Raw genomic sequence first — 16,927 nt, forward strand, 5'->3', positions numbered from 1 at the left:
AGCAGATTGCTATCAAGTTGATTCACAGTCAGCAAGAGGTTGCTGTTGATTCTGGGAAATTTTCCTCAATTCAGAACTTAACATCATAATGCATGGCCAAATGCTGTTGCTGGCAGGGATCAGTTCTTTAGTTTTAAGAACAAAACCACTTAAAATCAATAGTAATCTTCAAAGCCATTTACACAAGAAGACTTTACTGAAGGTAAACAGTGTTGTCTGATTTGAGAGTTATCCTTCATAAGAGACACCTGAAAGATTAAACTAGATGCTCTAAGAGTTTTACTCGGGCTTCTTATTGCAATATCAAATTGGTCTTTACAAGTGAGCTAATTGAACAAAATAACACATTCAGCTGGTGCCTTGATGGTGTAGTGGTCAAGTGGATGCATCATGAATCAAGTGTCCGAGGTTTGACTCCCAGTGTCCAAATGTTGAGTTTCCTTTTTGCTGCCTTCATTAAAATTAAAAGGTAGACTTTATTTTGTTTCTGCCGACAACTGAACTCGATGATCGTGACAAATGGTCACGAAATGTCACAGAAGAAAGAAGGGCCTTCTTGTTTATCCATTAAAGTGACTACTGATAAAGCAAGCTGTTGCATCCTCATCCCCAGTTTCCACCCTCTACACTAGGAACGCCTGGGACTATGACTCCCTATTTGGTGACCAAATACGATGACAAAAACGAATGGCCTGCATGTTATAAACTCTGACTTTCCTACGGAAGTCCGAATAATTAGTTTTCAGTTTTCAGTGGGCACTGCAGCTAGTATGGCGTTTCCTTGTCATTTCAGGCAGCCTGTACTCTAATTTTTATCATCAATATTTTTGTACAATTAGTATAAAAGTGTGAGAGAGTACAAATAAAGATTGTTGTTGTTGTTGTTTCCTGGGTGTCTTGAAAACAAAGACCTCTAAGACCCCAAGACCTCAAGAACTTGAAAACAATACCCCCAAATCAAATGGACAAATCACGATCGAAACAAACAAGAAAACCGTCAACTTCCTAGATGTAACCTTCGACCTCACAAGTGGAACTACCAGCCATTCATGAAACTTGGCACCAAATTACTATATGTCCACCGACAAAGCAATCCCCCCCAGTAATACTAAAGAATATCCCAGAAAACATTAAAAAGAGACTGACATGAATCTCATCCGGCCAAAAAGTTTTCAACAAAGCCATCTCCACTACCCATACCAAAGAGCACTTGATAAAAGTGGATATAGCAACAAGTTGATATACAACCCACAACGCATCTAAACACTGACAAGCAACTGCGAGAAAAATCACCACAGAAACATCACATGGTACAATTCCCCATAGAACTCCAGCATCAAAATCAACCTAGGAAGGAAGTTCCTTAACATTGTAGACAAACGTTTCCCAAAGAACCACCTGCTTCACAAGATCTTTGACAGGCACACGCTCAAGCCTAGCAACTCTTGCATGTCAAACATGAAATCCATTATCGTGACACACGACAAAACACTCCTCTCCGATTATACCCCAACCCCAATGTAACAATCCAACAAGAAAGTGCATTATCCAACAAAACACATTGGCATGACTAAAGAGTAACAAATGGGAACAAGACCGTGTAAAGGGAAGCCATTTTGATTCCCCGGTGCATGTCTTTACATTGTATGTTGTGACTTTGTAGTGAATGGGAACAAGCTGAGACAGTTAACATTGAAGTATACCTACCATAATCTTCACCAAGTACACTGAAAATATGTTCACAACACATAGTGAGAAAATGTACAACATATTGTGGATTTTAAAAGTTTGGAATATTTGCATTGAAAATTATGAAGAAAACTCAGACTCCTTATGAAAAGTTGTGGTAGATGCAAAATAATGTTGTCCAATTTTATGCCCAGAGATTCAGCATATGTAGTGCAACTTTTGGACTATGTGTATGTGTTATTTGCCATGGACAAGTACAGTAGTACCCAAATGTAAGTTACCACCATCTTGCGAGAGGTGTCTCGATTCTACATACATACATACATACTTTATTTGCAATAGGTTAAATTAAAGGCAGCCAGACGTTGATGTGGACCTATATTTAATCTACAAGTAATATATAAAAATTATGCTAATAATGATCTAAATACAATTATCAATTTAAATGTAGTGAAAATTACTAAATTAAAAATATGTATAATCTTGATTCTTATGTGAGACCATGCATGCTTCTTTCAGAAAGCTAATGTTTTAGATGAAAAATTTATGGCGACGCTGTTTTAAAAGGTTCTTGAAGTTCTTTAAGGAGGTGGACTGTTTGAGAGCGGTTGGAGTTAGTTCCCATGCTATTGGGCCTCTATATCTTAAGGAATTTCTACCAATGTCCAAGTTGAATCTATGTAGTACAAAGTGATTACTATTTCTAAGATTATAGTATGGGTTAGCAATACTAAAGAGGTTTGTTATTTTATCTGGGGTAATGTTACAATTTACTTTGTACATTAGAGTGAGTAGTTTCTTTTTATATTGATTTGATAGTGGCTCCCATCCAGTTGTTTCTAGGGCGTCTTGATCTGATATGTCCCGTGGTAGACTGTGAATGAGTTTAGCTGCCCTTGCATGAATGTGTTCAAGCTCGTTCATCAGAGATGGTGTGCTAGTGCCCCAAACTAAGCGACAATAAGTGATAGTAGGGACAATGCTGCTGAAGTAAATTGTTTCTAGTGTGCTTGTTGGTAGGTATTTAAATCTTTTAAACTGTCTTACTTTCTTTCCAAAAGATTTGCAGAGGTGTTCTGTGTGACTGTTCCAAGAGAGCTGGGAGTCAATAATGATCCCCAGACATCTTGTTTCGGAAACAACATTCAGGATCTTATCTCCTAGTGAGCCATAGAAGGCTGTATGGGATATGATCATAGCCTCAGACTTCCCAACGTGTATAGTTAATTTGTTGTTTCTGCACCAGAGCGAAATCTCTGAGAGGGCTCTGTTTAGACCGTCAACTACTTCATCTACATTGTTACCAATAATATGTAGCGTCTTGTTGTCAGCGTACAATTCCAGGTTGCCCTCAGTTATCGAATCACTGAGATTGTTAATGTAGTATGTGAAGAGCCTGGGTCCTAGCAGGGACCCCTGTGGGACTCCGCGAGTAACTGGCCTAGTTTGTGAAGAACAACCATTGACTACGGCGAATTGCTTCCTGTCTTTCAAGTAACTGGTCAACCACTCCAGTATATCTCCGCTGAGTCCCATAGCTTGTAGTCTGTGGATTAATACATCGTGGGATACTGTGTCGAATGCCTTCTGAAAGTCAATAAAGACGACTCCGACTACTTTTCTGTTATCAATAGCTGTTTTCCAGGTCTCAGTCAGGTATATTAGAGTTTCCTCAGTTGATCTGCCTTGTCGAAAACCCCACTGGTTGTCATTCAGTTGCCCAGTGTCTGTGGTGAACTTGTCTAGTCTCTCACACACTAGACCCTCCAGTAATTTGCTAGGTAGGCTCAGCATTTGGAGAGGCCTGAAATTTCCTCTGTCTGTTTTGCTTCCCTTCTTATGGGTAGTGAGCATTCTGGATACTTTCCATTGGGATGGAACAGTGGAGTTAAGTGGGCTATGTCTAAAAACAGTATGGAGGCCTTCAGCAAAGGCCTCACCAATGAGATGTAGGTCTCGGGGAGCAATCGAGTCTGGGCCAGAGGCTTTATTAGGGTTGATGGTCTTGATACGTCTAAGGAGGTCTGATTTGTTGAGACTGATGCTGGAGAGAGTGGAAGTGATTCTGTAGATGTGTTCTATGTCCCGGGAGTTCGGTATTGGGTTTATTTGTGAGGCCAGGTTTGGTCGTCAAGTACCATGTGGCTCTGATCATCAGCAATGGGCCCAATGTTATTCAATTTCTTTTTATGGGTGATCGTTGCTACAAGCTTCCAAAAGTCTTTACTGCTTTCTGTGTTTTGGAATTCTTGACTCCAGTAGTTAGCCTCAGCGTCTCTAAGGAGCTTGGTAACTTCATTTCTTAGTTTCTTATATTCATCCCACAGGTCTTTGGACCCTGACTCCTTTGCACACTTGAGAGTTCTATAATGTTTGTTCACGGTTTTCCGAATATGAGAATTCATCCATGGTAAGCTGTCTGAACGTATTTTAACTCTCCTCTGGGGAATATGATCATTCACTATGTCCTTATTGAGAGTTTCCCATACCCAAGTGATGTCATCAAGGTCATCGAATGTTTCAATTACAGACCATGGGACAGTGCGAAAAGCATGTTTTAGTGTTTCAATATTGATTTGCTTGTAATTTTTTGCAAAAATGTATTTTGGGGGCGTCCTCTCACAATGCAGCTTAATGATACCATAGATGAGGCAGTGGTCGGATAGGCCTGGGTCAAATGTTCCTGATGTTATTAACTTAGATGTATCAGAGGTAATCAGGAGGTCAAGTAAGGTAGAAGTAGTTAGAGTTGTTCTTGTGGGGTCTTTTATGACATTGTTAAGGTCAAAGCTGCCAAGGATTCTAAGCAGTCTTCTCCCTTCATAGTCCTTGGCAATCAAGTCATAGTTCAGGTCACCAAGGATCACTACATTTTTTCTGTTCCTCGCACAGTGTTCAAGCAGACTGTGAAATTTGTTGTAGAAGGTGTAATCATCCGGGGGTCTGTATACACAGCCAAGTAGTAGCTTCTGAGAGTTCACAGTGACATCAATCCAGATTGCTTCAATGTCTGATTTGAGATCGTCTCTCTTGTATACGTGCAAGCATTCTGAGTAATATATTATGCAGCCACCGCCTTGTTGATCCTTCCTGTGCAGCCTAGCGACTTGGTATCCTGTTAGCGTGACTTCCTCAGTGGGTGTTTCATCGTCCAAATGAGTTTCTGTGATTGCAAGGATGTCGAATTTACTCTCTGTTAACATTAATTTGATCTCGCTGATTTTCCTAATCAGGCTTCTGACATTAAGATGTGCAATCTTTAAACCATGGCCTTTGAGTTTGGTGTATAGGTCCCTGTAAGGACTTGGGGTGTTTCGATCCGTTCCCTGATTGTTGAGGTTTGCTGAATTGTCCGGCTCCGCATGGACAGAGTCTCGAGACAAGTCTTGTTTCTCTTGAGATGTGTCTCATTTCATTCAAGTCTTTTCTAGTTTCTTCTGAGTGTACTGTAAGTACTAATGGTTTGCATTGTGGTAACATTTTTTTTTGTAGTAACATACAATGCCAGTGTTCAAATAAAATGATGCAACTGTTGAGCATTACAAATTGCACCTCCAAATCGCTTTGAAGGTTGATTTACACATGTGGTGAGATTAAGACATGATCATCGTTCGATTTGTTTATTTGCAATGGCAAAACTTAAAATTGTAAAGCCAGACTTCTTAAACATCAGTACCACTGCAGATGTAAATAAAACACTACGAAAGTTGGCAATCGACATCTAAATTGGCAGCACACTTGTGTTTATTTGTCTGTATTCGTTTCTTCTACTTTTGCCACACAAAAATCGATGAACGAGGCACAAAAAGAGAACAGAGTAGCAAGTTGCAGTGATCCTACTGAATAGTGCATGCATTGCAGCTCCACCTTTCCGCTTCAATAAATTCTTCTATTACTCTGAAAATTTATAGCTTACTTCTGCTGCCACAATACAGTTGACCCTCCTGTAAGCGACCACCAAAATGTCAAGCCTAGGTGGTCACTAAAGGAAGGTGGTCGCTTATGAGAGCTTGGACCATATTGGGTCAAAATTGTGCTTCATTAACATATGGTAACTGCAGAGATTTACCCCATGTGCCAATGCTCATCTAACCCATGTAATAACTTTAAGTGGCCAAAAAATATTTAAAGTGCCTATGAAGTAAAAATAATTGCTGCTTATTTGAAAGACTTTTCAAATTAAAGAAGAAAGGCATTTTCCTTTTTGGAATATCTTTTTTTCGTTTTTGAGATATTAACGTTTTTGTATCATGCAAATGCGAAAAGTGATGACATGATAGGTGGTTCCACTAAAACAGCACAACACTCAATCAAGAATATCTCTAGAAATATTAAAGCAGTGTTCTTTAAACTTGGCACGAGAAATGTACATCACAAAAGAAACAAAATGTTGCCCGTCGTGTCATTGCCATGACAACAGTTATGCTGCTGTTCCTGTTTTAATTAAGACTAAAATTTCCAGATTTTATCTTAAACAAGGATCATCCACTCTCAGTTAAGACAATATGGAACCATGTGTGTCCCGAGCAAGACCCTCTGTCCCACTGTAAAAGGTTGCAAACGGTGATATTTGATTTTTCTCAGAAAGAGACTGGAGCCAAGAGTGTTGCCATGGCAACAACATAGTAGGTGTCATTCTGTTTTTTTTGTGATGAACATTTCTGGTGCCACGTTTGACGAACACTGCTGCAATATTTCTGGAGATATTCTTTATTCAGTATTTTACTGCTAAAGTGGAACTATTTATGACGTTGACCATCACTTTCCTCATTTGCATAATACAAAAACATGAATATCTCCAAAATGAAAAAAGATATTCCAAAAAGGAAAATGCCACTCTTCTTTACTTTGAAAAGCCTTTGAAATAAGCAGCAATTATTTTTTACTTCATAGGCACTTTAATAAGCTCTCCAAAGTATTTTATTCAGAGTATCACTCTGTTAAACTACCTAATAAGACAAACAGTGCAAGTCTCACAATAGTTATAAATTGAATCTTTCATGTTGTCTAAACATTAAGGGAAACTGAATAATAATAATAATATTTAGTTCGTAGAGTGCGATCGTCCGGGTGAGTGTAGTTCTGAAAAGAACTGTTGTTGGTGACTGATGTTTCGACAACCTGAGCGGAAGTCATCTTCAGAGTCAAGTGAATAGTGTTTGTCAGTCGATGATGTTATAAGTCTGGTCTGTTGAACGTGATTGGTCAGTATAGCCATGATGGTATTGGCTGAAAGACTCGTGTAAAGTTTGTCATCAGTCATTGGTGGGTTGCGATCCATCTATTGTTAGTCAAATAGGTCGGTTTTTGGTCCGTGTATTGTTAAGTCGGTCTGTTAGAAGTCCGTTTGTCGGTTTCGTTTCTGTCATGGATAAGTAGTTTGTAAGGCGCCGGTAGTTGTTGACATCTGTTAAGAGGCGTTTGTTCTAGGTTAGTGTACCAGTTTTCCAGAGTCAGTCGTTGAAAATAGTTTGTACTGTAGGTTAAGCACTGAGCACAGTCCCAGTCAATGCTGTGGTTTGTCAGTTGATGATGTACAGCAATGTGGTTGTTGGCATCACCATTTCTCGTGGCTCGTTTGTGTTCAGTCAGTCTCGTGTTAAGGTTTCTGCCAGTCTCATTAATGTAGGAAGCCTGGCAGTCGGAGCATTTGATCTTGTAAACTGCTCCCTGTCTGTCGTTAGGTTTGTCTCTGTCTTTCACGTTGGTCAGTAAGTGTCGTAACATAGTTGTAGGTTTGTGGGCTACACGAATGTTGTAGGGCTCCGTGAGATGGTCTCAGAAGTGCCCTTAATGTAAGGTATAGTCACTGTAGTAACAGGTGTAGGGTTCCTGTTTGTAGCATCAGCTTCAGTAGGTTGGTAAATGTTTTGTCTAATAAAGTCAGTGTTGTAGTTGTGTTTGTGAAAAACATGTTCAAGGTATCTGTTTTCGTCACGTAAGATGTGCGGTGTGTCAAAAACTAGTTGCGCTCGTCTCGTCAAAGCCTTTATAGTCGTGGCTTTGTGTGAAGTTGGGTTGTAGGATGATTCATCAAGTAATCTGTCGGTATGCGTCCGTTTTCTGTACACTGTCGTTTGTAGTTCGTTGTTGTTGCGGCTTACCAAACAGTCTAGAAAAGGAAGTTTTCCATTTTCTTCGATCTCTTTAGTAAACTGGATGTCAGCATTCTGTTCGTTTAGGTGGTCATGAAAATCATCAATTTTGTCTTTGTGAACAGCGGTAAAGGTGTCGTCAACGTAGCGTAACCAAAGCGGTATCGTTTGTCAGCAAGTTGCAAGGGCGCGTTCCTCCACGTGTTGCTTCACAAATTCTGCGACAACAGAAACAAGCAACCCCATTGCTGTTCCATACAACTGTTTGTAGTGTTTACCATTGTACTGAAAGTAAGTCGATGTAAGGCAAAGGTTCAGTAGGTCCATGATGTCTTCTGTCGGTAATGGTAGTTTAACAGTAGATTGTTGTATAGCGGTCTTGGTTCACTGTAATGCCAATTGAAGTGGAATACTGGTGAACAGTGATTTCACATCAAAAGACACAAGTTTGTAGTCGTCAGGTATCTGTACTGTCTTAATAGCATCAATAAAGTTCTCCGTAGATTGTAGTTTGCGTCTTGATTTGTCAGTAAGGGGTTGCAGTAAGGGGTTTATTACCGGAAGCTCTCTTACCTACCGGTGATATATGGAGAGGTCCTGTTCTAAATATATCATTAATCACATAAATAAGGGAATAAAATATGTTCTAAAACTAAAATAATGCAGAAAGAAAAAGAAGTTACATAACTGAGACTGATTCCAATAATTTGCATTTAAATCGAATATGGTACACGAGTTTCTTAAATCTCTATCTAAATTATTCCAATCTTTGAAAGTATGGTAACAAGTTCTTTGCTTTCCCCAATTTCGTTTTACAGATGGAAGTCTAAGATCGTCTTTGTTGAATGTACTGTAACTATATACATGGCTGTTTCTTAGCAGTTCTATACTGTGGGAAGTTTTTCATTAACATATTTATAAACATAGAGGCAACTATGAAAGAGCCTCCATTGTTCTAAGCCTAACCAGTCAAGTTGATTAAGTGCCTGCATTGTGGAAGAATACAAAGGTCTAACTTAAATAAGTCTGGCAGCCTTATTTTGTCGCAACTGTAGGTTGTTCATTAGAGCAGCATTATCCTTGTCGCCCCATACCATGTCAGCGTAGTCTACAATCGGAAGGACGAGGCTTTTGTAGTAAAGAAGGCGTGCACTAAATGGTAGTAAGTGCTTAATTCTGTGCAGAAGGCCTAATCTTTGGTTCACCTTAGGTATTACATGATCAACATCTTCAGACCATGTAAATTTAGAGGACAGTACAACTCCTAGATATTTAAAACTCTCCACACCATCAACTTCAGTGCCACAAACAGACACCGATATACTATTGACTTTACATAGCCTAAAATCACTACCAATAAGCATGAATTTGGTCTTGTCGAGGTCAAGAGTAAGCTTGTTATCATTTAAGCAATTTGCAATAGCAAGCAAGTCGTTGTTGAGAGTGCTTTCTAAGTCAGCTGGGTTTGAAGAATAACAATAAAGTACCGCATCGTCTGCATACAGGGCTACTCTAAAGTGCTTGTTTTTGTTTTATAAATAAGAAACAAAATGGGGGCCAAAATGCTGCCCTGGAGCATGCTGTGTGTAACAGGCAACATATCAGATAATTCGGGGCTACAGGATGTAAACTGCAAACAGCCACTGAGATATGATTCAAACCATTTAGCTGCATCAGAAGTTAGCCCTAAAGACTACAACTTGCGCAGCAAAATTGTGTGGTTGACCGTATCAAGGCTTTAGATAGGTCCAAGAATACAGCACCAAACAACTTACCTCTTTCCATGTTTAGTAGGATTTCATTGGCGATACTAGAAACAGTGGTAATTGTGGAATGTTTAGGAAACCCCACTGCTTATCACTAAGTAAATCATGTCGACTAAGGTGCTTATACAATGACTCAGCCCTGTCTAAGATTTTGCCAAGATTTGGTAAAATAGAAATAATAAGGATTGGATTGCTAGCTTTAAGTCTGACAGCCCTATTATATTGCTGGTGATTTACATGTTAATTGTGAACTGTTCTTGTGAACAGTAAATCAGTTCCAATTTTCTGTAATTATAAGACATTTTTAAAAGGTCGTCTCTTTTAAGACTGATAGAGTTCTTTAAATTTTTAAATGTTTTACTGATTCGCGTAAAAAGTCAATTTCGAGAAAAAAATCCAGTACTTCCTGATGAGAAATTTCCGTCTTTTGTACTACCAAGGAATGTGATGATATTACAACACCTTGTTATCCAATTTCTGCTCTATTTTCTATCAAGTGGTCACTTACGAGAGGTTAAAAAGAAAAGAAAATTTCAAACTTTTAGCTCTAAAAGTGGTCGCAGTCGCTTACAAGAGGTGGTCACTTACAAGAGGTTCCAAATAATAGTGATTTGGCTGGGAAACTTTTGGTATTATTTTTGGAAAACTGGTTGCTGAGGAGAGTTGGCTGCTTATGAGAGGTGGTTTCAACTGGAGGTTCAACTGCATTAAGTTTGATTACCTCTCTTCCTTTCCCTACAAGTGTATGTCACTCCTTACCCTCCCCTCCCAGCCCTTTGGCTTCATTATTGGCTTTGTGAAGAACATGGTGAATCCCTGATACGATAAAAAAAGAAAAACAAACCACAAAAATAAACAGCTTGGAAAGCAATGGCCTAAAAGCATCGTGAACTTCCATCTTTTAATTTGGCGATCAATAGATATTGTGTCAATTTGCTGTAAGAATCTACATTGTTGCCTAAATTGTGCTCTGGTTAGCCTAAGTAGCACTTAGGTTAGCCTTAGTATCAGGGACTTGACATTGGCTAGTTCTCAATTATTTTAAGGGTTAACCCCTACAGATATCCATATCCCACAGTGGCTCTTACATGTACCTGTAGTGCCATTAATTTTGGTCATTTCACCATTTCATGGTTTAAACATGCCTGACATTGTGATAATATTTTATGGAAAAGGCAATGCTGAATAGGAAGGCAGAAACAAGGTGCAGTCAGATAAAGAAGACCAGTGGCAGGGTACACAAATGACCATGGCACAAATTTTCAATAAGTGACCAGGTTTCCAAAATAGATTAGGAAGTATTCCGATAAGACTTACTGCCCAGGGACTACTGTGCTATCATGGTAAATTTTTGTTGACCCTATTATCATTCTTGGCTTGCTTCAAGTCATTACCAATTTAAGTAACCATTGGTCTCCAAGGATGCAAAGATAGTTATACTGAGATTTGTGTACCTACTGAATATGTAAACAAACTAGGATGTGACAAAAAAAGGAACAGATCTTTCTACCTTGTGAGAAGATCCAATCATACCACAGTCTCTAGCAACACTCACTGCTGTCAACATGTTATCTCCTGCCAATAACAACCTCAGAGTTAATCTCTAATTAAAACATTACAGGAAGTTGACAAAATAATGCTGCTGCCAAAAGAAACTGCACTGCTCTGGGTTGAATTCCAACATCAATATCAATCTGAACATCGATCAGGATGAACATTATTGGTGTATTTAACATCTCTGCCCTCAACAGTTCTGATGTTTTGACTGGCCATTTCAAATAGAAACCAGCAAAAAGTTGTCAAAAAGATGTCAAACTTCAATCAAAAACTTTCTCAAGTGGTAACAGTATGGTGTGTAGCACTGTAACGAATACTTGTCAGCTGCATGAAATTTGCATTATTAGTACATTTCAGTCAGCAATAATAATAATTATTGAGCAACTGCATGCAGAATAACCATGCTTGTTACTGCATCAGTGTACTTGAATTTACATCTGTCATGAATCATATAATCACAGTTCTAAAGTTATAAATAGTAATAAAAAATGCCAGAAAGTCAGTTATGTAGTAGACGTTTCAGACCTACATGTACGTATAGCCTTTCCTCAGTGCACTAAGGAAGGGCTAGGCCTAAAATGTCTGCTAAAATTAACTTTTTGGCACAAGTTTATTTAACAAATAAAGAAGCCTAAGCTGTGTATTACACTGTGATAAAACATGACAGACATTTGAGAACACAAGGGAAATGTAGAAAACACTTTCCGCAGGTGAGTGTTTTCTACATTTCTCGATTGTTCTCAAATGTCCGTCGTGTTTTATCACAGTGTAATACACGGCTTAGGCTTCTTCTTTTGCTTTACGACAATGTATCCTACCTGTCACCATCACAGTCCTGATATCAGCACTATGAAGCATTCTTATGACAGGTGAAGTCTGTGGTTTGAGAGCATTTTGAAGGATCAAAAGCCCTAGGAATATCAGCTTTGTCTCTATGTAATCCCTGTGAAATAAAATAATTTTTACAACTATACATTATTTTGTATTTTTTTAATGAAACATGATTTACCTGCTGTAGCCTTTGCATTTTTAACTGAAATGTGATTGCTTGCTTTTTTCTGTGAACGTGAAGCTGTTTTTCAAATTTTTCATAATGCGTGAAAAGGCCAATTACTTATGCGTGAAACTGTTTTCAGAAGAGGTATAGGGGACGCTCCATGTCCTGTATGAACCCTGCACTACTCAACCAAGTTACTCTTCTCATAAATACCAACATTGCAATTTTTCTATATTACACAAAATTTCAGACAATTGACCACTCGCTATTATTAAATTTTTCATTTAAAATATTCTCCACCTCTGAATGGTTTAAAATCTAGTCAGTTTTTCATAATGTACTAATTAACCTGACCAAATCAAAAAGATTTGCATTATTTGTCGAAGTTATTATTGCACAATTGATATCAGTTGTACAACAACAAAAAATAAAAGACAGTTGATGTCAGGAAACAGCAAGTGCTGGCTTTAGCAGTGCAAATCTAAAGATTGCAAAAATAGGCTGGAAGATTTCAAATGCTTATCAACAGATATTTATGAATTAGTAAAAAAACAACTATTGAATTTGGCTTTCATGTGATAGCTTAGAGTGTGTTACCTACATGCACCTCAGCATTCATGTTGGATTTGGTAGGTTATTCCTCCTTACATGGTCTATGTAATTCTTGATTTTACACTTAACATGATCCAAAAGTGTTTATTATTTGTAATGAATGAATTACAGTTGCCACAAAACCATAAAATAACGCGTACATATTTTTGCCTCAATATGTTTTTGACATTAATTTTTTTTTGACAATTATAATGTGTGCAACTGAAAACTTAAGTAAATTATTTACCTTTTATGTCCTACATGTCACATTGATAAATTACTGTCCTTCAATTTAAAGGTGCTAGGTAACCCAATTTTAGGTAATTTCAGCTCTTACAATGTACCAGCTGCTGCATGGTCATGAAATTAACTGAAATATCACAATAAGAGAATAAGAGTGTTGTTTATCATGCTCAGAAATCACCCTTCTTTGATTTGTGGCTGATATTTTGCCAATAAAAGACTGCTGCTCAACCAACTTGAAGTTAAGAGCTCATGCTTGAAAAAAACAGTTACCTAGTAAAATACTGTGACCTAGCCCCTTTAAATACAAGACCACTCTATTCCTTCACATTTTCACTTTTAGTTACACTAGCATACACTGTATGTAACACTACATGAATATCAAAATTACCGTGTGACTCGATGGACCTGGTGCCATGACAATTTTCTATCTAATGGTTTCCATGCTAAACCTAGTACTCTGTAACCACTCAGGGTATAGTGTTGAAGAACATCGTGAAAATCTACGGGAACTAAAAGTTACAGATTATTAAAAATGTGTGGCTCACTCAAGTTGACTTTTTATCAAATCTAAATCTACATTTTTAAAATACATTCAAGGAAGGTATCAATCATAACTGTGGCTGTGGTTTAGACATCTGATGGGAATTAGCAACAATATTAATACACCTTCATTTCTATCTTTCCTTTTTAACAGGGAGTGTTCATTTTGCTGTCGCTGAAAACAAAGTCTTTTAAAGAAATACTTCTCCTGATAGGAAGGAACTCTTCAGCATACATGTATGCAATGATGTAATATATAATTTATGAAAAAATTACACAATTTCAGACAATGTTGACTCAAAAAGTTTCTTTGAGTCATTGATTTCAATGTCATAATTTGCATCCTTGAGTGACGGTTTTGTGCATGCTTTTTTAATTTTTTAAACTAAAGAGAATAATTTATGTAACAAAAACACAGGTCATCATGTTTGTTCAGGAGAAAACTAGCATTTATTTTGCTGTCAAGCTTAAGCTTGTTGTTTACATCATCAGTGCCAACTCTCCTGGATTATCTGTAGGGAGTTTCCCAGATACACACCTATTCTCCTGGTATTCTGTACAGTTAACTAAATCTCTCAAACAATATGAAGGAAATACTCTTCTCTCACACCACTGGCAGCCTTGTCAAGCTGACTGCCACCGCCTGACCCTTATTGCAGAATCAAAGCTAATAAAAGGAGCATTATGCTAAAGACTGGAGATAACAAAAAAAGTTCAAGGCTTGTACATTATATACTGGCATTGTATAAAAACTTAAAATCTTCCGGTGTGTGGGTGGGAAAGTCGGCAATGACAGAGGCAACAAAAACAACTGCCTGCCCAATAAGTCACATGACCTATACCCAGGCCCCAGGGGCATGTGAGAAAAAAAATTTTCACTTACTTGTATTTCATTTCACTCATCCAGTGAAAAATTACTCTTTTTCATTTTGGCTGACATTTGGAAATGTTCTTTGAGACAATTTTGGATATTTGATGCCTTTTTGCACCTATGTATGTACATGCACTTGTGTGCACACATTAATTACACAAAAGTCATGCTCAGTAGGGATGAGCAATGCAATAGGCCCTTCACATGATCCGGTCACATGGTACAAAATCACACATGCTGGGATGCAAGTCGCACAGTTCTAAAACAAAGGCAGGTTAAGGTGGACTGGTAAGAGTTGCTTTGTTTTGGAAGTCCCACTATGCAAGTTGCATCCCAGCATGTGTGATTTTGTACAATGTGACTGGATTGTGCAAAGGGCCTATTCTGAGGAATTGCGTTAAGTGCACCTTACCACTATATATTTTAGTTTTAGCCAAGAGCTTTTAATAATTGTGGGGAAATGGAACATTGAGATGAATGTACACTTTGACTGTTTTAGCTTGCTTTGGCATTACTCAAAAAGCTCATCACAGAACATCATTTTGTTGAACTTGATAAGTTTAATTCATACTTCCTACTTTGCTCATATTTTAAGCGACTTGTCTAGTCTTACTTTATGGCAAACAAGCTACATGTGGGTGTACATGTAAGCCACCCAAATTTATGCCCACATGGAAGGCGCTGATCGAGTAATCTCTACATCAAGGAAGGCAAACTGCAGGTTTCTGACTGTCCTACATATTACAAATGAAGTAAAGCTACAGTTCCTACCAGTTTGTAGTTGACAAAAACTTGCAATGGTCTCTGGGGCACCTTTAACATATGCATCCATGTTAGGCGCTCCTAATGTGCGGCACACAACACTCATGCACTTGAGGTCTGATGAAAATGGGAACTGGCGAACAATGGCTATCTCATATGGTGTCTGGTGCAAGAAATATTAGACCAAAAGTTCTATTACAAATAGCAAAAAATAATAGAAATTCAAGGACGATATTATAGCTGGATTAAACAACAGTAATGATCACTGAGTTTTAGTTTGGTAGATTAGGTCCATTTAAGATGTTATGCTTCTGCTGTGATGAACTTAATTGACATTAGGTTTGATTGTAGCACAGCAGAAACACAACTTTGATTTAGACGTGATGCCAGAGTCATACCAAATTCAGGATTTACTGAAGCCACGTAACAATATTCTCCTCATAACTCCCCACTGGAATGAAATTCTGCCAAATTACATTAATGTAATTTATTAAATTTGTTTAGCATGCCAGAAGCACAACATTTGAATCATTGCCATGCCAGAGTTGTGTAGCACAGCAGACCTTGTTGAACTTAATTGCTTGCCAAACTTAATTCAAAAGCTTGATTCAGACCTTCTATTTCCTCCGTGCTTATGTTGAACATAATTCCTGAAATTAGTTCAGCATGGCAGAAGTACAACATCTGAACTGGGCCTTAAAATAGTAACCTAGCAACATGTATTTGTGACAACAGTGTTAAACGCTGCATTACATCATCAATGATAATTAAGTCTTCAGCTACTTGCTGATGGAGTAGTCTAGCTAGGCTAATGACTCTTGACAAGCTGAATTATGATTATGATATGATTCCATTGGGAGTCAGGCTGTGATGGGTTTGCATCGCATTCATGAGGAGTAACAATTACCTCAAAGCATGCCAACAGCATTGAGAGTGATGCTCTTTTTGTATGGCTTCCCAAGTGACTCTTAAATTCATGCGTTAAGGATGGGGACACCACAACAGTTATTGTATCTTTAATAATTAAAAACAGAACTTTAGACAAATTTTAATACAACAATGTAAGTATGTTTGTAAGAAACTAGATGTCTAAGGACTACAGATCATGTAGACTGAATCTACACCATATTATCATTCTTAGTTGTATACTTAAGCAGTATATGATCAATAATCAACTTACATGCCCCCGCAAAGCAGATTCGACATTGAACTCCTCAGCAGTTTTGGGTTTAACAATAGTCGGAACTATGTTGTCAAACTTTGTATTGTCTTCACCAGGTTCTTCAAGGATCTGAAAAGATTGAGCAGTATCAAGAAAAGTGTAGCTTGAAGAGCCAAAAGAACAAAGAAGAATGGAGGAAATAATATATAGCTGTAAAACAATACATCATGAGAAAATAAGTACATTATCAATGGCTTCTAAAGGGTAAAGCAACTATATATGTCGCAGCATTACAAATGACGGCAAAGGACTTTCTGAAAGTGGCAAGTGACTCGTGATCAAATGTGTCACACAAATTGGACTCAGAGTCAATAGTAACATAGTTGAATCACAATAATCTTAATTAACAATGGATAAAAAGATCAGTTTATGCCTGGCCTTTAGCTTAGAAGTTTATTGATGGAATTTGATGAATATCAAATTTATTTAATAAACAATCATTTAATCAAGTTATTTAAAAATAATTTTAAATAATTTTAAAATCATATATTTAAAAATAATTTGATTAACTCAGCTAAATGACCTACAGTGTATCCTGGCTTGTTTCATATTCATGAAATAAGTTAACAATCTGAGTGAAATTGATATTTT

General features: G+C 37.7%; 1 protein-coding gene across 1 annotated transcript in view; it reads right to left on the bottom strand.

Moving 5' to 3' along the window:
* Positions 1–16,927, bottom strand: part of LOC145482660 (polyamine-transporting ATPase 13A3-like) — a 177,731-nt gene that overhangs the window by 44,581 nt on the left and 116,223 nt on the right. Inside the window, exons 20-24 of the mRNA XM_081461266.1 lie at positions 16,295–16,405; positions 15,124–15,277; positions 13,330–13,450; positions 11,926–12,050; positions 11,061–11,125 (exon numbers count right to left, since the gene is read on the bottom strand). Of these exons, the coding sequence (XP_081317392.1) occupies positions 11,061–11,125; positions 11,926–12,050; positions 13,330–13,450; positions 15,124–15,277; positions 16,295–16,405 (576 nt within the window). The remainder of the gene's footprint in view (positions 1–11,060; positions 11,126–11,925; positions 12,051–13,329; positions 13,451–15,123; positions 15,278–16,294; positions 16,406–16,927) is intronic.

Source organism: Orbicella franksi, chromosome 3 (assembly GCF_964199315.1).
Source record: "Orbicella franksi chromosome 3, jaOrbFran1.1, whole genome shotgun sequence".
NCBI lineage: Eukaryota > Metazoa > Cnidaria > Anthozoa > Scleractinia > Merulinidae > Orbicella > Orbicella franksi.